Source organism: Engystomops pustulosus, chromosome 9 (assembly GCF_040894005.1).
Source record: "Engystomops pustulosus chromosome 9, aEngPut4.maternal, whole genome shotgun sequence".
Taxonomy (NCBI): domain Eukaryota; kingdom Metazoa; phylum Chordata; class Amphibia; order Anura; family Leptodactylidae; genus Engystomops; species Engystomops pustulosus.
This window is the reverse complement of record NC_092419.1, coordinates 56,865,335-56,892,852: the sequence shown is the minus strand read 5'-3', so window position 1 is coordinate 56,892,852 and position 27,518 is coordinate 56,865,335. Positions and strand designations below refer to the sequence as shown.

Below are 27,518 nucleotides of genomic sequence, written 5' to 3'. Positions count from 1 at the left end.
ACTTGCACTAGGTAGCGCTGTTTTTCTCTTTTGCCTTTTCCTCTTCTGGAACACTGATTTGATTATATTTAGATTTGTAATATGGACACATAATAATTGGATTTTATCAGATTTGCCACTTTTTTGCCTCTTTCACTCAACAATCAAGCCAGTGAGCTGTGTGCACTCCTGTATTTACACCTCTGCCATTGGATTTGGGTAAGGTATGGGACATTTTTCTTATTTTAAACTTTATGTTTTTGAATGGCCAAGTCAGTCACCTGAGCTCAACCCAATTGAGGATACATTTCACCGCTTAAAGACAGGTTTCCATTTTTTGCACCCCACCTTGAAAAATCCATTACTTATTTTATTTTTATCTTTTTTTTACAGGAGCTGTATGAGGACTTGTTTTCTTTACAAATGGTACTTTCCAGTGACAGTATTAAATATCCCATGCCATATACTAGGAAGCAGGAAAAAAAATCCAAATGAGGAAAATAAATGCATTTGTACCATTTTCTTGGGGACTCTGTATTTATGCCTTTCACTTTTTGTTCTAAATGAAACCTCCTCTTTATTACTTTGGGTCTGCCTACTCAGGCTGAATGGCAGCATAACATAGTCATAGCTGTCATAACAACTGACCGCCAACCCTCAATGCACCCGTGAGGTCAACGATTGAATCTAAGATGGTATTTAAATGGTTAACACCCATGACTGGTGTCAGCAGCGTGCACAGGTGTTTTCTTCAATTTCCACCCTGTTTGGAGAGCGCTTTGCCTGTAGGCCCTCTCCATACCCACGTCCTGACACTGTGCTGCAATAGTACTTTATGTAGAATACACTTCACTCCTAGTGGATAAGAGGTGCCCAAGTAGAACACCACTGCAAAAAACAATGTAAGGAGCAACGCAGCACTCAGGTGATTATTTTATTTAAAAATTGTACAATCCACAGTAAATTATGTGACGTTTCAGTCAATGCATTGACCTACTTCAGACACAGATTGCAGAGCCAAGAAGTTGAATGAGAGTAAAGTATGCAGTAGAAAGACTGGAGGTAAGAATCAGACTGCAGGAGAAAATGAGCTGAATCTCTCCTGTAGTCTCTGAACTGCCATACTTTACTCTTATTCAACTTTTTGGCTCTGCAGTCCATGTCTGAAGAAGGTCACTGCGTTGACCAAAATGTCACATACTTTACTGTGGATTGCACAATTTTCAAATGAAATCATCATCAGATTGCATTGAACCTGAGTGAGGAGTTGCTCATTAAAGTGCCGTGATAATAAGTCATGCATCTGGAGGGGTTAAAAATTAAACCTCAGACAGAGAGGTCCACAAACAGCAACTAAAACCTGCTGCAACAAAGGCCTGGCAGAGAATTAAAGGATGGAACACACGGACATTTAGCGAAATCCAAGACTTTAGACAGTCAATGCCAACAAAAGGTGTCAACCAAGCATTAGAAATTAAAATTCAATTTACAATTATTTAATTTGTTCAATTCCTTTTGTCCCCTTAAATGAAGCTTTAGTTTCTTACATGCAATCATTCTGACCACACTGAATTGAAGGGTTTGGCCATTTTTCAATAAATCTGTTCCATTAGATAAGTCTCTGCACATATACACAACTTCCTTATTCCTTCACTCCAACCTAAGGTGTCACCAGAGATGTAAACAAAAAGCCCCAGAAATTATGCAGACAGCACTAAAGTAAGTATCAGGAATGCTGAATCACTTATTAATAAAATTAAATTAATTTTTCCTTATCTCCAAGCTGTTTTTTTTTAGGTCTTTACAAATGGCTGTTACCTGTCTGTTGTCTCCTTCATGAATTTGGCATTTGTGAGACACTTTGTTAAGTTCCAAGTTTCTGCGCAAAGCTATTACAGCATGGGGATTCCACTCACATGCATGAACAAATGCTGCCCCTGCGTGGACCAGATAGGGCAAAGTGAAGTATCCAATTCCTAAAATATAAAATGTATACAGATAAACAGCATTGTTGATCTCCTAAAAAGTCAAAGTTTAGCAACTAAATATAAAGGGAATACAACATCAGAAAACAACCTATTTTCTGGCTAAGTGCAATTTTATTTTTAGTACATTTTAAAAATATTTGTGCCACCATCAAGAGTTAGTAATCTTTTCCTGGATATCATTGTAATAGTGAAACGCTTCAGTTGCAACTTCCCGCTGTACTGTTATGTCGCCACAACAGAGCCATTGCCTGACGTGGGGTGTCAGTTGTAACTTATAGCCGACACCCTGCAGTAACATCCATCATTAGAGATTACCATGTTTTTGGGTGAATAGCAAGGGGTTAAATTTTTTCCCATGATCGGATACCCTGAGAGACAAGCCCTGGAAAACGTCTGTGACAGCAAAACCCTGGGTCAGGCGTGCAAACTCGTTGGGTGGACTGATAGTTTTAATGATAGTGTTTAATGATAGTAAATAACCCCCACAGTGTAAAAGTGACTAAGGGTCTGTGGAACACAGTTTCGCCGGATATTGGAAAATTTCAGGACAACTATTGACAACTATTTAGAAGGGGATTGTGTCACACACAATCGGATTTTGGCGCAATTTAACTTTAAAATTGTGTCGCAAGACAATGCACTTACATACACCGGGAAGAAGAAGGTTAACTCCGGCAGACCTGAGCGGGGAAGCACCTCTTGCAGGAAATCGGGCGCACGATCTAAGTGAATCGCGGCACAATGCATTCCAGTCGGACATTCCGGATCAGGGAACGAGCCAGGGACTGGTAAGTAAATGTGCCCCTATGTGTCTGTGAGTAGCATAAATTACCTTTTTAGAAGCATCCTATGTTTGTTGTTTGATCTGCACTATAGAATATAGCCCAATCTAGGCTGAGGGGATTTGGGGATACTGGATGAAGAAGCATTGATGTGCATCTGACAGTGTGAACATGTCTCCAAGGAACGAAACGATCGAGAGGATGGTGTATGGCTCCTTTATGAACATTTTCTCAGTAATATTAAAGTGTGATGAGAAACCCTGCTAACATAACCACGAAACTATTTAAGAAGTAGCAGCTAGGCCGTTTGTATTTAACAATATGACACAATATGATTATTTAGATATCAGAGGAAGTCCACTGTGTTTGTGTGACACACTGTGGAGAGCTTCCCTCCCCAGCGAATCACCCTCCGATGGGAGACACCCCCCTATAGAGATAGGTTGAGTTTTAAAAATATTTTTACTTTTTCTATTGAAAGTTATGCCATGACTAAGAGCACACAGTGCTCGAAACACGTAGGCTGGCCATCTACCTTATCTTTGATGTTTTAAGAAGATGAAATAAAGAAACATATTGTTTTAAGGAAATGGCACGATTCCCTTGTTTTTTCTGGATGAATGAAGATTTTCCACCTGCGGTCCTAGCAGGTACGTGCTATGCACTCCAAGGGTTGGTGTACACCCCTGCTAATTTGCTCCTCATGTGTGAGAAACCATCTAACACTGAAGCTATTACCTTCAGGAACACTGAGGCCATTATCTTCAGGAAAGCCTAACATCCGTGCCAAGGACATCTCGTATGGAGAACCTTGTGGATGCTAAAGCAATTGCGTGAGCTGCATTTCCCTTTTTTGAACTTTTATGCTACTGTGTTTGGATACCCTGCAGTGCTTTTGAGGAGGGTCCAAAATGTTGCAATAAACTACAGCAGGATCACGCATGGCCAGACAGTTAGTATACATTACAAAAGCATCGGTGTTGATGTTGATTTTTTTGCGAAGACGATTGGTTGTTTAAGTACAACTATGTATATAAATAAAATAATTTAAAAAAAAGTCAATCCCCAAAAACCACTATTCCACATATAAATCAAACAAAGTATATCATAAAAGACAGGTTTCACTGGATTAGGTATTAAAGGAAATATAGTTAACCACAGAACAAAAATGACATTTACAAAAAAAAAAAAAAAAAAAGTCAAAAACCAGAATTGAGATTTAAATTTAGTCCACCCAGAAAGCGTTAATAAAATCTCATCAATAAGCTGTAGACAAAATTATTTTTTGCAGAATGAGATGCATTTTCAAAATACATAAGTAAAATACAACAGCATGACAGTGGAAAACCATTAAAATCATTCAGTGCAGGACTGCATAGAAAGCAATGTATAAGGAAATTTACACTCAGCAAGAAAACATTAGGATACACCAGGATATAACAATACCAATGGAACAGGCACCAAAACTGGTCTTCTGAACACCCCTGACCCTGGGCTTGGTGACAAACTGGTGTGGGATGTACTTTGCACAGAATTCCTTGAGGGTTGTAGTTTTCATAATGGGGTCATTGCCCAAGGAATCTACTTTAAAGGAATTTCAAAGCTTCTGTGCGTTGTTAGAAAACAAATTTGTCTAAACTTAGTTTACAAAACTCAAATGGTGCTCCCCCCTACAGTGCCATGCTGTGCTCACAACCAGCTGTTTATACCCACCTTTGTGGTTCTGCCTTTTATGAGGGCATAAACTGCTTTTTAGGTGCACAGCAGGGTACAGAAGGAACAAGCATTATTTGGCTTCTAAAGCACAGATTAAGCCCTCAAGTGCACTAATCTTTTTTCCTTAGGTGTGCAAGTAGAGAACAATAGTTTGCGGTCATAGGAAAAAAGAAACACATTTGTATGCAGGCAGCCTTAGACTGTGGTTTTTGGATACCATGACACGCTTGCAGAGCCACTGATGTGCACATAAAGGGACACCTCATATAGTGCAGACCTGACCCAATTTTAAAAGGTGTAAAGTAAAGATATCTTTTTTTAAATTTTTTTATTTCAGTGCTTAGTACCGTATGTTGTTTACCAGGGATAACCCACACAAGAGTTAAAAAGGTGTATGTCTAACTTGACCGAATATTTGCGCAACCCACCTGGCACTGAAATGTTATATTTTTCATAAAAAATACAATTTTCTCTTTGGACCATAAGCTGTGGTTTACTCTTCGCAAAGCATTCCTGAGGTCTAAAGGATATGTACACCCATTAAAATGTACATTAGGTGGTGTAATTATTAAAATGGCTCATATCACAAGGGTTGTCTTTTTAATACCAATAAAAAAAAATGGTTTCCAACTATAAGAAAGGGTTCTCACATCATGTAATTGGGCTTGTTGAAAATCCCAAATTTTCCTGCAGTCAGGAATATGTAGCTTTAAACTTTACCACCCACCAATGATCTGCTAAATAAATATATATATATAGAGATATAGAGATATATATAGAGAGATAGAGAGAGAGAGAGAGAGAGAGAGAGAGAGAGGCAAGACCATCCTGAAAGAAGTCTAAGACTTATGAAATATTTGGAAAGGGATGCTTGTCAGGGCACCAAGAGAAGAACTCTGTATTTATGAATAAATCATTCTACTGGACTAGAGTAGAGTTGATACTCGAGTATAAGCCGACCCGAGTATAAGCCGAGACCCCTAATTTTACCACCAAAAACTGGGAAAAACTACTGACTCGAGTATAAGCCGAGGGTGGGAAATGCATTGGTCAAACCCCCCAGTAGTATACAGCCTGCCAGCCCCCAGTAGTATACAGCCTGCCAGCCCCCAGTAGTATACAGCAGCCCCCAGTAGTATACAGCAGCCCCCCTGTAGTATACAGCAGCCCCCCTGTAGTATACAGCAAGCCCCTAGTAGTATACAGCAAGCCCCTAGTAGTATACAGCAGCCCCCCTGTAGTATACAGCAGCCCCCCTGTAGTATACAGCAAGCCCCTTAGTAGTATACAGCAGCCCCCCGTAGTATACAGCAGCCCCCCGTAGTATACAGCAGCCCCCCTGTAGTATACAGCAGCCCCCCTGTAGTATACAGCAGCCCCCCTGTAGTATACAGCCGCCCCCCTGTAGTATACAGCCGCCCCCCTGTAGTATACAGCCTGCCCCTAGTAGTATACAGCCTGCCCCTAGTAGTATACAGCCTGCCCCTAGTAGTATACAGCCTGCCCCTAGTAGTATACAGCCTGCCCCTAGTAGTATACAGCCTGCCCCTAGTAGTATACAGCCTGCCCCTAGTAGTATACAGCCTGCCCCTAGTAGTATACAGCCTGCCCCTAGTAGTATACAGCCTGCCCCTAGTAGTATACAGCCTGCCCCTAGTAGTATACAGCCTGCCCCTAGTAGTATACAGCCTGCCCCTAGTAGTATACAGCCTGCCCCTAGTAGTATACAGCCTGCCCCTAGTAGTATACAGCCTGCCCCTAGTAGTATACAGCCTGCCCCTAGTAGTATACAGCCTGCCCCTAGTAGTATACAGCCTGCCCCTAGTAGTATACAGCCTGCCCCTAGTAGTATACAGCCTGCCCCTAGTAGTATACAGCCTGCCCCCACGGCCCTTAAAAAAATAAACTTAAATACTCACCCCCGGATGTCAGCGCGTCCCGTTTTCTTTCTTCTCCGCGGCTCCTCTTCACTCTTCCCGCGCCCATGTTTTCTTCTAGCAGGCGCATACTATGATGCGGCCACTGCTGACGTCATAGTATGAGCGGCCATGAAGAAAACATGGCCGCGTCGATGATAGAAGAAAGAAGAGAGAAGAGGGGCGTCGGAGAAGAAAGAAGACGGGACGCGCTGACATCGGGGACATCGGTAAGTCGGGCTGACATCGGAGGGTGAGTATTTAATTTTATTTTTTTAAGTGGGTAATTTTTTTGGGGTAATAGACTCGTGTATAAGCCGAGGGGACCTTTTTCAGCACATTTTTTGTGCTGAAAAACTCGGCTTATACACGAGTATATACAGTAATTTCAAAGATCCTTAGAATTCAAGAGGGAGCTCGCAGGATCCCTGATAGAGAAGATATTAATTTGTCTGGTAGGATGCCATGCAGCCCCACAAATAATGAAAAGCCCTCCAGTGCCCCCCCAAATAATGTAATGCCCTCCAGTCCCCCAAATAATGTAATGCCCTGCAGTCACCCATGAGTTAAATTTCCTGGGGCCCCCATTAATTAAATGGACTAAAAGTCCTTCTGACGCTCCCTGCGACTCCTCTTCCTTTTTCTCTTCCCTAGGAGCAGAGCAGGCAGTGATGTCTCTGCCCGCTCTGCTGTGAGAATTTTAGGGTGAATAACCAGTATATAGGTTGCACTGCTTGTACCATAAGTTTATGTTGTTTAGTAAATGCAAAATTATATATAGTTCTTCAAACTTGGATTCGTAATAAAGAACATTTAAGTTCACAAGCATTTTCTTATAACTCATCACCTACAGGGTAGATTCAGAATACAGGCACTCCCCAGGTTACATACAAGATAGGGTCTGTAGGTTTGTTCTTAAGTTGAATTTGTATGTAAGTCGGAACTGTATATTTTATCATTGTAACCCCAGACAGAACTTTTTTGGTCTCTGTAACAATTGGATTTTAAAAATGTTGGGTTGTCATAAGAACCAGGATTAACACTAAAGCTTCATTACAGACACCTGTGATAACTGTTGCAGCTGATCATTATACCCTAGGACTAAAGCACAATAAATTACCAATATCCATAGGTCCGTTTGTAACTAGGGATCGTATGTAAGTCGAGTGTTCTTAAGTAGGGGACCGCCTGTACTCTAGTTATTCTCCTTGCTGCCTATACCTCCACAAGCCTCCGAAATCCCTCAATAGTCCCCCAGCGATACCGACGCTCCTTAATAACTATAAGATACATCGTCCTGCTCTGTACCTTTTCTAAGCATCGTCGGCCCCACAAACTGAGCGTTGCTCATATTCCCCAGGGACTTTAGGACACAGTACGCTCCTTCCATGCATCTCTCATGTCCACCAATTATCCATTTAGCCAACTGCTCAACCTAATCAATACTTACTTCCCTCTGAAGAATGGCTGCAGACATTCCGACTGTTGACACCGCCGGCCGAAAATGGCGCATGCGCACTAAATAGGATCTCCCTACACTCAATATGATCCTCCTTTACCAATGCGCAGGCGTGATCTCGGGCCGGGCTATATAAAGAATCCGGCCACGGACAACAGCGATCATTACAACCGCTGCTGCCAACCGGAACGGACACAAGATCCTGTAAGTCCTCTACCTTGCTTAGTTCTTACTCTATACTTTGCCTATCACTCAATTAGATCTAATTTAGAGCTATTATTTCTCACCCTTAGCATATTATTCCAGAAGCCCACCATCTCTGGCTGATTATTTCACCTTCCAACCCCCCAGTACAAGAGGTTAGTAGATTATCACAATCTCTCTCTATAATATATATCAGTACATGCGGTCCCCTACTTAAGGACACCTGGCTTACAGATGACCCATAGTTAAAGACGGACCCCTCTGCCCACTGTGACCCCTGGTGAAGCTCTCTGGATGCTTTTACTATAGTTCCAGATTGCAATAATCAGCTGTAAGGTGTCTGTAATGAAGCTTTATTGATTATTCTTAATCCAATTACAGCAAAAAAATTTGAAACTCCAATTGTCACTGGGGCAAAATTTTTTTTTGTCTGGATCTACCATTATAAAATATACAGTTCCAACTTACATACAAATTCAACTTAAGAACAAACCTACGGACCCTATCTTGTATGTAACCCGGGGACTGCCTGCACCAAATAATTTATTCACAGAACGTGTTGCATGCATTCCTCGTACATAGAGATGTTAGTTCCCCCTTTGCAGACTATGGGCATTTACACCTGAAACATAGAATGCGCATCATGTCATGTTTTCTCCGTATATAAATCATAATATACTTGTGAGAATTGATTTATCAATTTGTTTAATATATGTACCCAATCCCCTATTGGACATACACCAAATATATGGTTTTAATTACTATTTTTATGTACCTCTTTGGATCTTAAGAAGGTTTTATAAATTTTTCTACGTAGTTCTTGTTAATTTCTCTTAGCTGATCTCCTATGAAAAACAATATATATATCGTCTCCACAAGAATCAGAAGAATCAACTTTCTATATGTGAACATATATATATATTTTTTTTTTTTTTTTTTTTTTTACTGAAAGATCCTTACCTCTACATATATATACACACATATATTATGAATCCAAGTTTGAAGAACTATACAGGCAGTCCCCGGGTTACGTACCAGATAGGGTCCGGAGGTTTGTTCTTAAGTTGAATTTGTATGTAAGTCGAAACTGTATATTTTATAATTCTAGATCCAGACCAAAAAAATTTTGGCCCCAGTGACAATTGGAGTTTAAACATTTTTTTTACTGTAATGGGACCAAGGATTATCAATAATTACAGACACCTTACATCTGATTATTGCAGTCTGGGATTAAACTATGGGTTGTCTGTAAGTCGGGTGTCCTTAAGTAGGGGACCGCCTGTATATAATTTTGCATTTACTAAACAAACTTATGGTACAAGCAGCTCGACCTATATACTGGTTATTCACCCTAAAATTCTCTATTGCAGTCAGGATCTATTTCCTGTATCAGAGGATGCAGCAGCTTAAACTATACGTTCCCGTGGGAGTGATTATTATCATTCCCCCAAAGGAACTTATATCACATTACAACCCAGCCTGGTGTTACCTTTAAAAAAAAACTGCTCTGCTACGAGGGAACAAAAGAAGGAAGAGGAGCCGTGGGGAGAGCTAGAAAGGGTGTGTAAGTTAAAAGCCTAGGTGGGGTTTTTCAGCACAGTTTTTGTGCGTTTTTCCGCTTATACACAAGTATATACAGGCACTCCCCAGGTTACATACAAGATAGGGTCTGTAGGTTTGTTCTTAAGTTGAATTTGTATGTAAGTCGGAACTGGATATTTTATCATTGTAACTCCAGACAGAACTTTTTTGGTCTCTGTAACAATTGGATTTTAAAAATGTTGGGTTGTCATAAGAACCAGGATTAACACTAAAGCTTCATTACAGACACCTGTGATAACTGTTGCAGCTGATCATTGTAGCCTAGGACTAAAGCACAATAAATTACCAATATCCATAGGTCCGTTTGTAACTAGGGATCGTATGTAAGTCGAGTGTTCTTAAGTAGGGGACCGCCTGTACTGTATTTTGTCAACATGAGGAATTTTTGAATTTGAAATAATTAGCCCTTAATCCTTAAGCACTCAGTGTCCGATATATCGGATGCAGAGCTGATGCCGGTTCAGCTCAAGATCTGAACCAACTCGGCATCGGGATACACGGGGTACGGGTGTTCATTACACCCCAATTTAACACCCCGGGGCTCCAATCGCGGGTGTTTGACCCGTTAAGATGATTGCTTGTCCACGTCCCATGGTGAAAGTAATAAATAAAAAAGTGTTAAAAAATGTTATTCAATAAAAAAATAAATCAATAAAAATGCCTATAAGCACCATAACCTATAGCAAAGAGACATATAATGAGCAAAAAAGTCTAAATCAGAACACAAACGCCACATATATAATATCACCGTATCACCGTCCGTAACCTGTAGAATAAAAGTAAATAATTATTGAACCCACACGATGAATGCCGTGGGGAAAAAAAAAACACACTTAATAACCAGCAAAAATTTATGATTTTTACCTATCCAATCCTACAAAAAAATGCAATAAAAAGGTGATAAAAAAAAAACCCATGTATAATGTTGCAAATTACAACATGTCCCGCAAAAAACAAGCCATCAAGCAGCTCCGTAGCACTCCTTCTCTTCTGCGTCTCACTGTGCGCCCATAAAACAGGTTACAGCCAAACGTGGAAGGTCTCTGTACTCTAGAGAAATTGCATAATAAATTTTCAGATGGGTCTTCTTTTTTCATCTTTTGGAAATGTGTAAATTTTAGGACTAACTGAATGTATAACCGACAAAATTTGACCATTCTACATTTCACCTCCATTTTGATATAATTACTATGAAGATCTCAAGGGATAACAATCTTGCTAAAAACCGTTTCTGATAGTCTGAGGGGTACAGATTTGAAAATGGGTTGATTATATAGGGGGTTTTGATGTTAAATATGTCAAATTTCATTCATAACAGTATTGATCCCCAAAATACGGAATATCGATATTCGATTTGTAAGCCTCGTGACATCAAAATAAATTATCCAGGTATTTCAAAATTTATGAAAATGTAAAGTAAACATATGAGAAATGTTATTCAGTGACTTATTTAGGTGGCAAATATATCTGCCTGAAAACGCAGTGATTTTGAATTTCGAAAAATTTTCAAAAAATTCATAATTTGTTTTGGAAATAAATGCAAAAATATTCAGCCAACATTTACCACTAAAATGAAGTACAACACGAAAAGAGGAAAAACAAACAAACAATCTCAGAATCGTAACAGTGTTCAAAAGTTATAACCATATAAGGCAACGCGAGTCAGAATACATAAAATGGGGCTGAGCCTTAAGCTACAAAATGGCTGCCTCCTTAAGGGATTAAGGGTCTCAATGCAAAAGTAGAAATAATAAGGAAGACAGGCTATATCCAGCACTCATGTGGCTTCTCCATGCCACCCATATATATAACAACTGATATATATATAAATCATGGCTTGATTTTTCAAGTACAACTGTAAAGCATAAAAGCTTTTGCCAAGCTCAGCACTAAGCAATTCTCTAAGTTACACTCATTAGCCATTTGCAGCATTTTGTCTGCAATCTGCAGACGTTTGTCAGCTAGCAGCTACCTCATCCCTCTGCTTGTCATAAGCATTTGACTAATCACCTGCTTCAGGTCATCCAATAACAAAACCATTCCTGACACACCAAACGCTCTAAGCATGGGACCCTAAGCCGGCATTAAGGAGAACACTGAGCTAACATCTAACTGAGTAAAACCCAGTTTAGTGATTGTAGAAGCTATAGACATAACAAGAAACTATACCAACCACGGTTATTGGGGACATCGCAAACAACAAAATTGTGGACAGTTGTGGAAAGTTGTTGGGGAAGTATTCATTTTGACAAGCATAATGAGACCTTTATGGAATTATTGTTCAACTTACAACATGGAAAACTGTAATGTTGTTATCATCAACACAAAATACATTTAGCAACTTTAGACCTCATAGATAACGGTTTGTGCACCTTTACGAGTGATAGGTAGGGCCGTACCATCACATACATAAACCCTCATGTTCTCATGTTATTTTTATTGATATTATAAAAGTCCATGAGTATCAGTGCCGTTTTTTGATTAAATCCACCATTCAGTATACTAGTTGGGCGCTCTTCGGTTTGATTTGTGTCCATAACTGCAGGACTCTGGAATAAACCTGGCTCCAGGAGACACATTGTGGCTTATTTACAAAGGGTCCGCGGATCGCATTTCCGTCAGACTGTTCATGGTTTTCGGGATTTGCATCTGTGGGACAGGGATATAGCAGGGGACTGTGTCGCACATGATTGGATTTTGGTGCAGCGGTGCCGGCTTTCATGCGAAAGAAATCGGGGGGGGGGGGGGTTTGTGGGCTGTCGGACCATCCAACCGATTCAGACTGAGCGTGGGATTTAAGATTAAAATTGTGTTGCAACCAATGCGCTTACATATACCGGGAAGAATAAGGTGAACACTGTCGGACCTGAGCGGGGAAGAGACAGATGCAGGATATCGGACACACGATCTTAGTGAATCGTAGGACAATGCACTTTCGGGAACTCCGATGGACCGGGTAAGTAAAGGGGCCCTATTGTATGCAGGATGTCATCTTTACCAGGCGACTCATCACTTTTCCTTTTTTTCCCCTTCTTCTGGAAATTTTCCACACAGCTAGGATAGCGATTATTGCATACAGCCGATTTGGGGAACATCATGGTGCTCGAAATACAAACTCACCATGATGTTCCCTAATGTCATGGTGTGTTAAGGGGTTAAAATTGTTTATCTTCAGTTTATGTCCTTGTGGTAGGTGATGCAACTCGATTAGACAACCCTGAGCATGGCAGAAAACATAATTTCAAGTTAGTTAAGGACTCAATGACTGTCTGTGGGAGGGTAGGCATCAGAGCAGCCCCACTTGGAGGTTGCTCCTATAGCATGTAAGGACAAAAAGTCAAGAGAGATTTAGTTTCCCTCCCCCTAGCAACCCTCACCAATGCCAATATCAAAGAAACACCAGGAAATGTTGAATAATATTACCATCATCATATAACTACAGAAAGAAGAGGTGGGAATAAACGTGGCTGGCACGGTGGACTCAGGAATTAGTCTTGAGTTAATTCAGTTTCCCTGTTTTCCCATTACATCCCCCATGACAGCCCTATCAGGAGATTTACCATCTCCAGATGGTACCATTTACCATTTATCAGATTAGTTAGGAATGGACCACCGCATGGAGAATAATCCTACCAAAGGATAAATTCCCCAAATGACAAATCTATTGTAAAGTGTTATTTCTTTTCTCCACCCATGATGTTGCTACGGCCCTGGTTGAGTGTGCTTTGATGGATTGTGGTGTAGGTGCATTCATAATATCATAGCAACTGAAAATGGTAGATGTCAACTTCACTTTTGAAGCTTTAACCCCTTGCCGCCGAAACCACTTTTCACCTTCCTGACACGGCCCAATTTTTCAAATCGGACGTGTCACTATAACTGGTTATAACTTTGGAACGCTTTAACTTATCCAAGTGATTTGGAAATTTTCTTCTTGTGACACTTTGTACTTCATGTTAGTTGAAAATTTTTGTGGTAGGTTGTGCATTTATTTATGAAAAAAAACAGATTTTCGAAATTCAAAATGATATACTTTTTTTCACACAGTCATAACAACAAAAAAAAAATGGATAGTTAACATTAACCAAATGTCTGCTTTATGTTGACTTTTATTTACGCATCCTCTCATTTTTGTTTATGTATCCTCACACATCACCTCAGCAGAACATCTCAGACCTAACAGTTTCACATACTGATCAGGAAGCTTTGTATTACACACAGAACAGTGCTTAGGTTTTTTCTTTCTCCTTCTCTTTATCCCTGGGATAAATTTCGTAAGGCGGGAAGAGAACTCCACTGGACCATCACCATTGGTACAGAATAAAACATCATATACAGGGCTTTTACGTATGCGTCATCCTCTATAATGGCAGGAGCAGAAAGTAGAAACCTACTGAGAGATCTGAAAGTCCTTAGATCATGATGACTCTAGCTCTCTGCTTCCACTCAGGGTCCAGACATTTGAATTTGGGGTCTTTCAGTACCAATGGAAACACTGGCAAGTACCACTCTGTAGTTTCTACCAGATCTAAGTGTTTTTATATACTTACATTCAAGTATTCTACTTTAGCAGTGCACATTAAACAAATTAAAAGTTGGCATACCTCACCTGCATAAAGATCAACAACTATCTCTTCTGAACACCTAAGACTTGCCACTCTCTGTTTTTCTATAATATTGCCAGCTGAAAACATGCACTTGGTCAAATCAAAAGTATATCTGCAGACAAATATGAAAATCATGAGAAAAAAATTAAAATGGGATATTTGTAAATGTATTTTGACTTGTATTCAAGGGGTTGTCCGAGTTCTGAAAAAAAAATATATGTGGCCGGGAGTGGGCTGCCTAAAACAATAAAACTGTACTTACCTTCCGGTGCCCTCCCGTATCCAGTGCTGCTGTCGCTCCAGGCGCCATGTAAACAAACATGGCCGCCGGAGCAGCGCTACATTCAGCTTCCGTCCGGACACGACAACCTTACGGCCTCCATACACAATGTTGTGTATAGGGACGGATAGGCGTACACGGCCACGGCCGGCAGCTGATTACAGTGCTGCTCCGGTGGCCATGTTTGTTTACATGGCGCCCGGACCGGAGCGACAGCAGCGCTGGATACCGGAGGGCACCGGAAGGTAAATACAGCTTTATTATTTTAGGCAGCCCGCTCCCGGCCACATATATATATTTTTTTTTAAACTCGGACAACCCCTTTCATACTTACCGAATACCATTGTCCACATGTTCTACCCAACTATTGTCCCCAAGTAGTAAAGTTGTGTTAGGTGATCTCACACCATCATTCAACACAGGACCTTGCTTTGCTAGGCGCTTTACCCCGAGAGAGCATGCTACGCTGGTCCAGAGTTCATCACCTATGGACACACAAGGGGTAGTTTATCATTATTAAATGTAAGCTTTGTAACTCAAACTCATTAACCCCTTCCCGCACCTAGACGTAGAGTTACGTCAGAACTTTAATGTGTCACCGTCACGGGTCACAGTGACACAAAGTCACAGTCTCAGCACCGGCCGCTGGATCCGGTAACCTAGTAACCGGCAAGGGATCTATCATAGCGGTCTCTTGCTGGCGATCACTTGGATTGGCCGATCTGTACAGAATGGCCAATCAGACAGCGATCATGTTTCAAGAGGAGGGCAGAGGAGGGCTACAAGCTCCATTCTCTTCATTCAGTGTTGTGAAGTGAAGAGAAAGGCGCCTGTGTCCTTCTGCTGTCACATCAGTCAGAGCTCTCCATTTTTAACCCTTTGATCACATCTGCCCCTCTGTGATCAGCCCCCATAACTCCCATACAAAAAAAGAGTTCCCAGTTTTTTGGGTTTTTTTGGTAAAAAAAAAGGTCAGTGTTAGTTACTATCAGTGAGCGTCAGCGAGCGCCTGTCAGAGTGTGTCCGTCTGAGTCAGTTAGTGTTAGCATCAGTCACTTATCAGTCTTGATAACTCCTAATCTAAGGGAGCTTTCAGTTTCTTTGTCAAAAAAACATATTAAAAAAAAAATAAATTGAAAGTTAGTGTTAGAATCAATTACTGTCCGTCAGCGTCCATCCGTCCGTCCGGCAGCAGCCGCGCGTCTGGCAGTGCCAGAGACAGTGAAACAGCGTTATTCACTGCCAGACAGTGACAGTTTTGTACAGTGACAGTTCGTCAGTGTCCACAAGCAGCGGTCAGTGTCACTCCAGCTGTCAGTGTGTACGGTTGTTACATTTGCAAGTAAAGTACATTATACATTGTTACAGTTTCAAATAAAGTGCATTAGACAAAAGGACACAAAGAACATACAGTGCTGCTGAAGAGGCATATGCTATGTTAGCCTCAGACACAGAATCAGCGAGTGAGGGAGGCTCAGCAGTTGTTCTGTCCTCCACTTCTTCCTCATCTGATAATGAAGAAACTTCTCACAGGGTTAGGAGTGTCATAAGTTCAGTTTTACCTCCACCACCAGAAAGTAACTAGTTTCCCACAGCCTCCTATGTCCCCTATTACTTGACTTTACCGCTGTTTTAGGAGCCCTAGTACAAACAGCAGGGCTATTGGCCATTTCATAAAATTGACCATTTCAAATTATTTATTTTTTTTACAGATGACCTGCGGTACTTGATTGTTGAGCAAACCAACGTATGATTTTTAGAAACCAACCCCAATTCCTTTTACGCCAGGCCACATAGATGGTATCCAACCACTAGAGAAGAAATTAAAAAAATTTGGGGGGTTCGTACCGAATATGGGCCTCAAGTTAAGGGCTTAAACAAACACGAAGAGACAAGCTGGTTAACGCGTTTCGACGGCAAGCGTCTTACTCATAACCTGGTTAGGGGTAAGATACTTGACATTGAAACACGTTAACCGGATTGTCTCTTCGTGTTTGTTTTAGCATCTAAACTTAATAAAGAAGATTTGTCTTTGGCACAAGTACAACCGTGAACTTCTTTTGTAGGGTGTCGGTCCGAACCTTTTGTTCTAAATTTATAACTGCAAATAGTGACACAACAGATTTGAAAAATGATGCTTGGTCCTGGGGCTATGTAGTGGCTTAGACACAAATTGGTTAAAAAGGTTGTACAGGTTGTTCACAATTTTCCACTATACTTTCTGCATTGGCCAATGACAATTTTGCTTATTGCTAGCTTCCAGCGTATAAAATTCTAGTCATGATCATGTGATGTCGCACAGATGAAGGCTCATATCAGTCACAGAGTAAGTGTACAAGCAGTGCACCTGGGTGACATGACAGATTTCTATCTATAGGAAGGTTCCTATTGAATGTCAGCAAGCCATTCCTATTGAAATCCAGAAAGCTGTGAGGAGTTTATACAGAAAGTATATGTATTAACTCCTTTAATACATACCCAATTGCTTCCATACCGAATTACAAAAACAACCTTCTTGTAAAACGATTAGGTCACCATGCTGCTGCCACGAGTGAGGAAGATCACGTTCCAAATCTCTGGTCCAGATTACTCCAGCATTCCCTAGCAGTTTGCATAGGTCCATTCGTAGTTTCTTTGCTGGAGATTGAATGCTACCTCTTTTGGAGAGGACAGGATTCTGAAATATAGGCAATAAACAGAATAATTTTACAGCTGTGCATGGAACACATTATACACTCGACTGAACCTAGGCTTAACAACAGCAACCAAATCAAGGCATTACACGACTCTAAATTGTGAGAGAATTCCAGGGCTGTTTAGGGGGAAAAATGTCAACAAACAAATTCAACAAACTCCTAGTTGGTCCTACCTCCAAAAGAGCTACGTGATACCTGAAGATAGACATAAGGAACACGGGAGAAGCATCTAGGCCTGCTTTAGCTTTCCTCATATTGGCGAATATACCATAGAACCAAAAAAGTGAGGAAACTGATAGGTTAGCTAGCAGTAAGCAGACATGTCACAAGCAAAAGAAAGAAGAAACCCTTCTTCAAGTTGAAGATGATCAGTCAACCAAAATAAAGTAAGCAGCTCCCTAGGCATACCCCAGTAATAGCAATGTTAGACTGTCAGGCTTCAAGCTTCAGTCACCGCCTCCTCGGACTGCCCCCTCATGAATACGCCGTAACGCTGTAAGCTTGGTTTAGAGGGCTAAGTACTGCAGTGAAGGCTAGCATACACTGCGGTACATAGCCCTCCAAAACTGTACCAAGCTTGCAGCAGTCGGGCGTATTCATGAGGGGGTGGTCCGAGGTGGCAGTGACTGAAGCTTGATGCCGACAGGTCCTCTTTGATGTTTGCAACTATTTATGCATTCAACATTCTGGTCTCAGAAACCAACCTGACAGAATTTCAGCATTTCCTAAATGCTCCCTCCTCCTATTAGGCTTTTACCACATTATTAGGACCTATACAGTCAAAATAGCAAGAGGTCCAGAGCTTACTTGATCACACAAAATGAAACTTCTCTTCCTGCGAACTCTCTAACTATCCTCTTCATTCAGGCACATCACCATCTGCCAAATAGGACACTTGAATCACATTACCCATATTTTACAAATATTGCAGGGGGCAAAACAATACCTCAAGAATCATTGATATATTGTTAGACCAACTAATCAAAGTATGGTATCATTCTCTGGAAGAAGGGATTCTGCCACACTCAATGTGTGAAGCACTAACAACACTCATTCCAAAATCAGACAAAGATAATAGACTTGTTGAATCATACAGAGACATTTCTTTGATTAGCACCAATAATAAATTGTTAGCAAAAGTTTTCATAAATTAATACATCATGATCAAAATGGCTTTATGCCAGGCCAACACAGATATAGAAGGAGACAGCAACAGTAAGTGATGTCTGTGCCCCAGTGCAGCCCAGATGTGCAGTACATGTAATGCTGGTATATATCAATGTGCACAGTAAATTCATTTTTGGTCTATATTAATATAAATAAAGATTTCACTCTATGCTGATGACATGTTACTGTACCTGGGCTCTCATCGTTCCATAGATAGAGTATTTAAAGTGTAACCGTCATTTCAAAAAAACTTTTGATATGCAGTAGGGCAGGTAATTTTAAGCCCTTTTGCAATTGGATTAGTTACCTGAATCTTGCTCCTTCCTCTTGTATTCTGCAGACTTCCCCTAGATGTCAGCAATCCCACATATGTCTGTTATAAAGGAAGGGAGACTACGGAGGGAGAGACACGCCCCCATCCCCCTCCCTGCTCACAGCTGATCACCTCATGTGTCACTACTCCAGCACTGTCATGTGCAGGGAGAAGCCCTGACTAATGTAGTGACCAAACACCTGAACTCTTATCTCTCCCTCAGCTTTCCCTACACTTGTGTATACACAAATAATCCACACAGACACAAACTGCAGCCCCCTCCCCCCATCACCTTACACAAGGAAGTGGCAGGAGAAAAGTCTGCAAGCTCTGCCCTCATGTGCTGTGCTGAAGTTTTACATAGATAGATGTATAGATAGGAGATAGATAGATAGGAGATAGATAAATGCATAGATCAATACATAGATAGATATGAGATAGATAGAAAGATAATAGATAGATATGAGATAGATAGAAAGATAATAGATAGATATGAGATAAATAGAAAGATAATAGATAGATATGAGAGATAGATAGGATAGATAGGTGCTTGTGATGAGGTGACAGGAGGCAGGTCCTGCCTCCATCTTGCCGATTGTAGGTTTTTTGAGAGCTGAAAACCCTGGTTGCTATGGGCCAAAAAAGGTACTAAATGAGGACCGAGAGGCAAAATACTTTGAGGAATGATTCCCAGGGACACCTGGAGCAGAATTATATATTTTAGTTTTTTTTTGTTCAGAATGATGGTTACACTTTAATGTGTTTGATGAATTTAGTGCTTGCTCAGGTCTGTGTATTAATTGGCAAAAGTGGCAAGTCTATTAAATAATTAGGTGTATTTATAAATACGATGAGTCTCGGAGTATGTGAAGTTAATTTCCCAATTAATGGAGTAATATTTAAGTACTAAAATAAGTATTTTGAAAAAAAATGATATCTTAATATGATGGGACATGTTGCCCTTATGAAAATGTTTTTTACGCTACAAATGCTGATTTATGGGTTATCTGCGGCGCCCATATACATCCCAGTTAGATATTTCAGAATAGTGGTAAGTTTGTTATGTGATTTAGTCAGGCAGGGCAAGCAACCTAGGATAAAAAATGGCTATAATGAGACTCCTCAGTGATAAGGGGGATTTTTTGGAAACCTGGTGACCAAAACACAGGATTTTTACCAAATTTAATTTGACATTTTGTTACGGCGCTCCCTAAATGGGTTAAATAATAAATTATATTTATAGATTGTGGCGGTATTAACAAAGTGATACCAAATATAAGAGAATTTTACTAAATGTTTTATTTTTTTTTATACTAAAATGAATTTAAAAAAAATAAAGGGGATTAGATTTTTTTTATATTTTTAAACCTTTAACTTTTTTTTAATTGTGTTCCAGGAGAGGTCTAAAGGCACTGAACTATCATTCCAAAGTGTAGGTTGCATCACCAGAACACATTGCTACAGCCTCATAATAGCAGGAAAAGTTTAATTCTTGCTGTCCTTATACAGGAGCACAGTAAGCAATACAGGTCTGGAGCCGAGTGGGTTATACCGTTCCTGTAGTGTTTTATGAGGAGCATTTAACAGCTGGCACTTAGAAATGCTAATTATCACCGATATGACCTGGCCAGGGCACATGGACAGCTTTACTTAGGCTGGCGCCACACGTAGCGCTTTGTCTGCGCTTGCAAACGCAGACAAAGTTGCGCCCACCGGGGCGGGCCTCGGCCTGATCGCATCGGCGTTTCTATGGAAACACCTGCGATCGGGCCGAGGGTGACCCCGGTGGGCACGACTTTGTCTGTGTTTGCAAGCGCAGATAAAGCGCTACGTGTGGCGCCAGCCTAAGTCCTATCATATCTCCATAACTGAAAATAATTACGACTTTGTAAATGAAAACAAGTCTTTATTGCACAATTTATTCATAAATTACACCAAAAAATATTATCTGACTAAAAATACCCCATTAAAAAGGACCTAAAAACACAAAGCAAAACAACACGGAGAGTGTGAACATTCAAGGAGAGGCAACACATAAAACAAAAAATTACATCATAGGCGCTGGTAAAAAGATTTTCAAAGTACTAAGGTTCCACACAACAGATAACCGATGCGGTACAGCATATCAAAATCACTCAATGAGTAATATCAAAAGTAAAATCACGTACCTATGCATCATCACAATATTGCTAACCTAATAAACATTATGGGACCAAATTAAATACCCACCAGTCGCCATGCTGCCTAACCTAGTCACACCGTCCGACACTCCAACGCACGTTTTGCACCCACTCAGGGGGTGTGCGGACTGTGTGTCAGCTGGACTTTAAATGTAAGAGTACCAGGTGGAATCAATTACCTCATGAATGCTATGGCGGCGCATGTCCGGGATTGCCGGTCATTCAACTTCCGGTTGTCAGCATCCCAGTATCCGCGATGTGTGAATATCGTGAGATCTCGTGTTGGGCGCTCGCCGGAAGTAGGAGCAGCGACAAATCACCAGACATGCGCACAGCATTAAGGTGGCGTCCATTTTCTTGAAGATGTGTAATGTGCACATGTTAGTGGCCATTTTGGTGTGGACCAATGCCCACTTAAATCATGGCGGCCATTTTCTTGAAGATACATAATGTGCACAGGTTAGTGGCCATTTTGGTGTAAACCAATCCCCATTCAATCCCCAAATCACCAGGCATGCGCACAGCATTAAAGTGGCGGCCATTTTCTTGAAGATGTGTAATGTGCACATGTTAGTGGCCATTTTGGTGTGGACCAATCCCCATTCAATTCATATTACAATTCCTGTGTACATCATATCATATTGATACAATAAATTCCTAATAAAGTGTGTTGTAGCCACGTCGTGATTACAACTTATGCAAAACAGCATATTAGAGACAATAAAATTATTGCTAATGTTAAAGGTATCGTGAATAGGGAAAAGGGATAACCATGCCCCTTCTAATATGTGCGGCATAAGTGCAAAAAAGTTTTATTCATTTATTGTAAAAATAAAAATGGAAAGTGCAAACCTAGTGAGAAAAAGCTATTTAAAATGCTGTGCGAACCGTAACAAGTACCACAAAAACACCCCAAAGAAAGAGTGCATACTTACCACATCCTAAACATCTACCCCAACACCAAAGAATCAATATAAATACCAGGAGTACATAAAAATTCTCAAAGTATCGAAGTATCAAAGTCACATCAAATGGCCAAACTTCTACGCCGTAATCAAAGGGCTAATATTTCTTTATCTCTTGCTCTTTCGTATTCCTTATTTTCATTTTTCTCATAGAAGAACATGCTTCATAGACCTTGATAAGGAAATAATCACCAGACGATGGCTACTCAATTCAACATCTCTAGTTTCCACCGATAATAAATCCACACGTCAGGTGGTCCACATAAAGGCCATAAACCACCTATAAAATGATACTACAAATCAAACATGATATAATATTATCAGCTGACACACCTTTTGCATGTGCCTGTCAAAACTGTGACCTAACCCAAAAACGGAGAAAAGGATGTCACTTCATTTAGACCTCTAGTTGTTACCGTTCATAATAACGCAATCCATTTGAGTTCCCGTTGGGATAGTGTTTTCTTAAGATTTCCTCCTCGACATCCCAGGGACACTTTGTCAATGCCCCGGAATTTAATCAGTCTCCAGTTGCCATGATGAAATTCCAAAAAATGCCTGGGTATCGTTTTCAGTTTATCAAATTCCTCAGAATCCACTACAGTGCTAGCGTTTTTAATGTCTCTGACATGTTCCAATACCCTGACCCTCATTTCTCGTGATGTCAGTCCAACATAAATGAGGCTACAGGGGCACTGAGCGTAGTAAATTACATTGGACATAAAGAATTATTATAATTATTATAAATGAGGCTACAGGGGCACTGAGCGTAGTAAATTACATTGGACGTTCTACATGTAATGTGATGTACAATTTTGTACTTAGTTTCTCCCAATGAATCAGAGAAATCCTCACTTTTCTCCATAAAGGAGCAAGCGCTGCAATTGCCACATTGGAATGAACCCCATCTAGGGCCTCTGGAGTCAAAAATGTAAGATCTCGCAGATTGGGTGATCTTCGAGTGGTTACAGAATTATTCCTGGCAAAATTGTGAATTAGATTACTCACCGGTAATTCTATTTCCGTTAGTCCACCATGACGGCCCAACCTGGAGGATGCCCCTTGACCTCTGCAGGGACAGGAAGAAGAGAGGTTAAATGCTCCCCCCCTTGCATCCTCCCGCCAGTGATTACAAAATAACCATGCTGAGGAAGATACAACCAGATTTATTTAGTATGTTTGCTCCACATACAAAGGAAAAATATCTGGAAATAATAATACAAAGAAAGGAAGAAATCCAGCTGGGAGGGAAAATATATAGGCCGTCATGGTGGACTAACGGAAATAGAATTACCGGTGAGTAATCTAATTCACAATTTCCGCTTCGTCCCCCATGACGGCCCAACCTGGAGACTTACAAAATTAGTAAGCTTTTTTAGGGAGGGATTACAGCCTGTAACACCTTGCGTCCAAAAGATAGGTCTTTTGACAAGTGCAAGTCCAGCCTATAATGCTTGGAGAATGTAGTGGATGAAGACCACGTTGCAGCTCTGCAAATCTGATCTAGTGACGCTCCTCTTCTTTCCGCCCAAGATGTGGACATAGCCCTGGTCGAGTGAGCTCGGATTCCTGCTGGTATCGGGCTTTTCTGTAGGTCGTAACATGAGGCAATTGCCAGTCTCAGCCATCTTGCAATAGTCGCCTTCGACGCCTTCCTCCCCTTATTTTTCCCCTGGAATTGGATGAAAAGGTTAGAGTCAATACGCCAGGCCTCTGTAATTTGTAGGTATTTTAGGACAGAACGTCTTACATCCAAAGAACTCCATTCGCGTTCTCTTGCCGAAGAAGGGTTCTCACAGAAGGAGGGTAGGATAATCTCCTGATTCCTATGAAAGTCGGAAACCACCTTGGGAACAAAATTTGGATCCAACATCAACACAATTCTATCATCTAGAATTTTCATGTAGGGTTCCCTAATCGATATAGCCTGAAGTTCACCTAACCTTCTAGCAGAAGTGATGGCTATCAGGAAAACTGTCTTAAGTGTCAGGTTTTTAACACTGGAGGAATCAATAGGTTCAAATGGTTCCTTCATTAAGGCATTCAAAACTAGAGTTAAGTCCCATGCTGATGATTTTTTAACAGTCTGAGGCTTTAACCTAGAGGCAGCTTTAATAAATCTTTTGACCCACCTGTGCTCGATGAGAGGCTGGTCGAAGAAGGCACTAAGCGCCGACACCTGGACCTTCAGGGTGCTGGTAGACAAACCCAACTCCAAACCCTTTTGAAGAAATTCAAGCACCTGCAAAATATTAAGGTTAGCTTGGGAAGGTGGACTGTCCTTACAGAAGGAACAGAACCTCTTCCATATCTTATGATAGATGGCAAAGGTGACTGGTTTTCTACTTGCCTTCAGGGTCTTGATGACTTCAGATGAGAGTCCCTGAGAGCTTAAGAAGCTGGATTCAGGATCCAGGCAGACAGCTGTAATTTCCCTGGGTTTGGATGATGGATTGGACCCTGATGTAGTAGGTCCTCTGATAGCGGAAGAATGACTGGATTCTCTGGTGACATCTTCTTCAAGAGTGGGTACCAGCTTTTCTTCGGCCAGTTCGGGCAGATGAAGATGGCTCTGGTATTTTCCTGAAATATTTTCCTCAGGACCCTGGCGATCAGGGGAATTGGGGGGAAGGCGTAGACTAGTGGAATGTCCCAGGGGTGAGAGAAGGCGTCCAGCCGTTCCCTGTTCTCCCCTTTTTCCAGAGAAAAATAATGCAGGCATTTGGTATTCTCCCTTGTTGCGAACAAGTCCACTAGAGGATAACCCCACAAAGATGTTAGCCGCTGGAAGATCTCCTCCTTGAGGCTCCACTCGTTTGGTAGGATCTTTCTTCTGCTTAGAAAGTCCGCCCTTGAATTCTCCGTGCCTTTTAGATGAGTGGCGGATATTGACAGAGTGTGTTGTTCTGCCCACAAAAATATTTTCCGAGCTAGGGTACTCAGGAGAGGAGACCTGGTTCCTCCTTGTCTTTTTATGTAGGAGACCGTAGTTGTATTGTCTGATAGAATTAGGAGGTGTTGGTGGGCAAGAAGAGGAGTGTTCGCGCTGAGTGCTTCCCATACTGCTTGCAACTCTCGGAAATTTGAGGACCTTCTTGTAATCTCCTCTGTCCAGGTACCCTGGGAAATTTGCTGAGGCATCACTGCCCCCCAGCCCCTCTGGCTCGCGTCTGTCTGGATTGGGATGTAAGGGCTGTTTGACCAGAAGATCCCTTTCCTCAGATTTCCGTCTTCCAACCACCATAGCAGGTCCTCCTTGACGGCAGGTGGGATTGGGATTTTCCTGTCCAGATCCTCCTGTTTTCTGTTCCAGGATCTTAAGATCCATCCCTGGAGTATTCTGGAATGGGCCTGACACCAGGCTACCGAGGAGATGCAGGCTGTTAGAGAGCCCAGAATCTTCATAGCTTCTCTGATAGAGATCACTGATTTTCTCCTGAACCTTGTTATCAGATCCTTGATGTGGTCTCCCTTGTCCTGTGGAAGGAACGACATTTGGTAAACTGAGTTCAGGTTTACACCCAGGAATTTCCTCACAGTAGCTGGGGAAAGTTCTGACTTCTGGTAGTTTACTATCCATCCCAGTCTTTTTAAGGTTTCTAGGGTGAGATCTCTGGAGAAGAGTAAGCTCCCCCTGTCTTGGCCAACAATGAGTAGGTCGTCTAGGTACGGGACGATCAGTACGTCCTGTAGTCTGAGAGACGCCACCACCTCTGCCATCACCTTTGTAAAGGTCCTTGGTGCAGATGATATTCCAAAGGGGAGTGCACAGAATTGAAAGTGTAGTGTAGCACCCTCTGGAGACAAGACAGAAAACCTTAAAAACCTTTGTGAGAAATGGTGTATAGGGATGTGATAATATGCATCCTTTAAGTCTATAGTGCACATTAATGCATCTTGGTGAATAATGTGTGTGGCTGATCTTACCGACTCCATCCTGAATTTCCGGTAGACGATAAACTCGTTGAGACCTCTCAGGTTGATGATTAGTCGGTTTGTGCCGTTCGGTTTCTTTACCAAAAAAAGAGAAGAGTAAAAACCGGATTTCTCTTGATCCTGTGGAACAGGTATAATCACTCCAGAAGACAAAAGAGAAGTTACTTCTTGCCATATTAAACTGTGGGATGTAAGTGACATGGAAGGTGAAGGTGGCATATATTTCGTAGGGGGAAGTCTGAGGAATTCGATGTTGTAACCATGCAGTAATATATCTAAGACCCAGGGATTTGAAGTGACCTTTGTCCATTCTCCTCTGAATCTTAGCAACCTTCCCCCTACTATGGCATCATTGTTTTTTGTTTCTATTAGGGTCTGTTGGGGTGGAGAACAGAAACCCTCTCCCTTTACCTCCTTTCGGGTAGCTCCAGCGTCCCCTTTTCCCTTTATCCTTGTAGGAATCCCTTTTGAAGTCTCGAAAGGGCTGCTTCTTGGGTATCGATCTCTCAGGAAAGCCCTTTTTCTTATCTGATGCTCTCTCAAGTATAGCATCCAACTCTGGGCCAAACACAAACTCCCCTGAGAAGGGAAGACTGCACAGTTTTGCCTTGGATCTGATGTCCCCGTTCCACTGTTTTAGCCACAGCGCCCGTCGGGTAGAGTTAGTAAGTGCTCCCTCCTTTGAAGCGAAACGAATTCCCTCGGCAGCAGAATCTGCGAGGAAGGCTGTAGCAGATTTCAGCAAAGGAAAGTTCTCCAAGATTGTTGATCTCGGAGTCCCTTCCTTGATGTGGGATTCCAACTCATTCAGCCAGTACAGCAAGTTCCTTGCGACTGAGGTGGAAGCCAAGTTAGTTTTCAGACTGAGCATGGAGGTCTCCCAGGCCTTTCTCAACAGGGAGTCAGACTTCCTGTCCATAGGGTCCTTTAATTGGGCCGCGTCCTCAAAAGGAAGGTCAGTCTTCTTTACTATTTTGGTAACTTGCACATCCATCTTTGGACAAGTGTCCCATACTTTAGACTCCTCGGGCTCAAAAACAAGTCTCTTTTTAAAGTTTTTGGACACGATAACCCTTTTTTCTGGCTCTTGCCACTCCTCAGAAACCAGCTCCTTTAACGTGTCATTCAGGGGAAACACCCTCTGGCGTTTTGCCTTCAATCCCCCAAATAGTTCCTCCTCCTTAGATCTAGGGGGAAGAATCTCCTCGATTTCCAAGGTCTGTCTAATTGCTTTTAAGAGACCATCGAGTTCCTCGAACTGAAACAGATGACGTGAATCTTCTGTTTTTTGTGAGTCCGTAGGATCATCATCTTCTACGTATGAGCATGAGGGAGCTTCAGAATCATCCCCCCCCTCAGATATAGAAGAATCCGGCTCCACTCTAGGTTTTTTACACGGTGGAGGCCTGGACGTAGCAGCGGCCACTGAAGAGCTTATTTTCTCCTCGATAAACCCCTTTAATTCGTCTAAGAAGGATGTCTTTTCCTCTCTCATAAAATTGTCGATGCAAGACTTGCAAATCGGCTTTTTGTATGAGTCGGACATAGAGTGGGCACACATGTTGCACTTTCTAAGCCGGCTTTTCTCGGGTTTTTCAGACCTGCTCGTCTTATCCCCTTTATCCTCCTTGCCTTTCGTTTTAGACCCTTGGTCTTTCTCCTGAAAGGGCAAGCGGAGGATAATAAATGACCCGCTATTTTACACACAGTAAAAAACCCAAACCTGCA

At 41.5% G+C, this 27,518-nt stretch overlaps 2 protein-coding genes across 5 annotated transcripts in view; both read right to left on the bottom strand.

Annotated features, from left to right (window-relative positions):
• TRMT12 (tRNA methyltransferase 12 homolog) overlaps positions 1-27,518 on the bottom strand; it is an 89,323-nt gene that overhangs the window by 6,913 nt on the left and 54,892 nt on the right. For all 3 annotated transcript variants that reach the window (XM_072124097.1, XM_072124098.1, XM_072124099.1), the window contains exons 4-7: positions 17,012-17,210; positions 14,868-15,018; positions 14,256-14,365; positions 1,798-1,955 (exon numbers count right to left, since the gene is read on the bottom strand). In XM_072124097.1, the coding sequence (XP_071980198.1) occupies positions 1,798-1,955; positions 14,256-14,365; positions 14,868-15,018; positions 17,012-17,210 (618 nt within the window). The remainder of the gene's footprint in view (positions 1-1,797; positions 1,956-14,255; positions 14,366-14,867; positions 15,019-17,011; positions 17,211-27,518) is intronic.
• Positions 22,928-26,100, bottom strand: LOC140077161 (uncharacterized). 2 transcript variants are annotated; one of them, XM_072124096.1, is made up of 3 exons: positions 23,987-26,100; positions 23,605-23,700; positions 23,334-23,526 (listed from the first exon to the last, which is right to left on the bottom strand). In XM_072124096.1, the coding sequence occupies exons 1-3, from the start codon at positions 26,098-26,100 to the stop codon at positions 23,475-23,477; spliced, it is 2,262 nt and encodes a 753-aa protein (XP_071980197.1). In that variant the 3' UTR covers positions 23,334-23,474. The 2 variants fall into 2 exon arrangements, with proteins under 2 accessions (XP_071980196.1, XP_071980197.1); XM_072124095.1 differs by having other exon boundaries at positions 22,928-23,526; positions 23,605-26,100.

Excerpts from the sequence above, each read along its gene's own strand:
- LOC140077161 (XM_072124095.1), bottom strand. The coding sequence starts at position 26,100 with ATGGACAAAGGTCACTTCAAATCCCTGGGTCTTAGATATATTACTGCA. Across the intron at positions 23,527-23,604 it reads GCGAATGGAGTTCTTTGGAT|GGGAAAAATAAGGGGAGGAA; the intron begins GTAAGACGTTCT and ends ATCCAATTCCAG.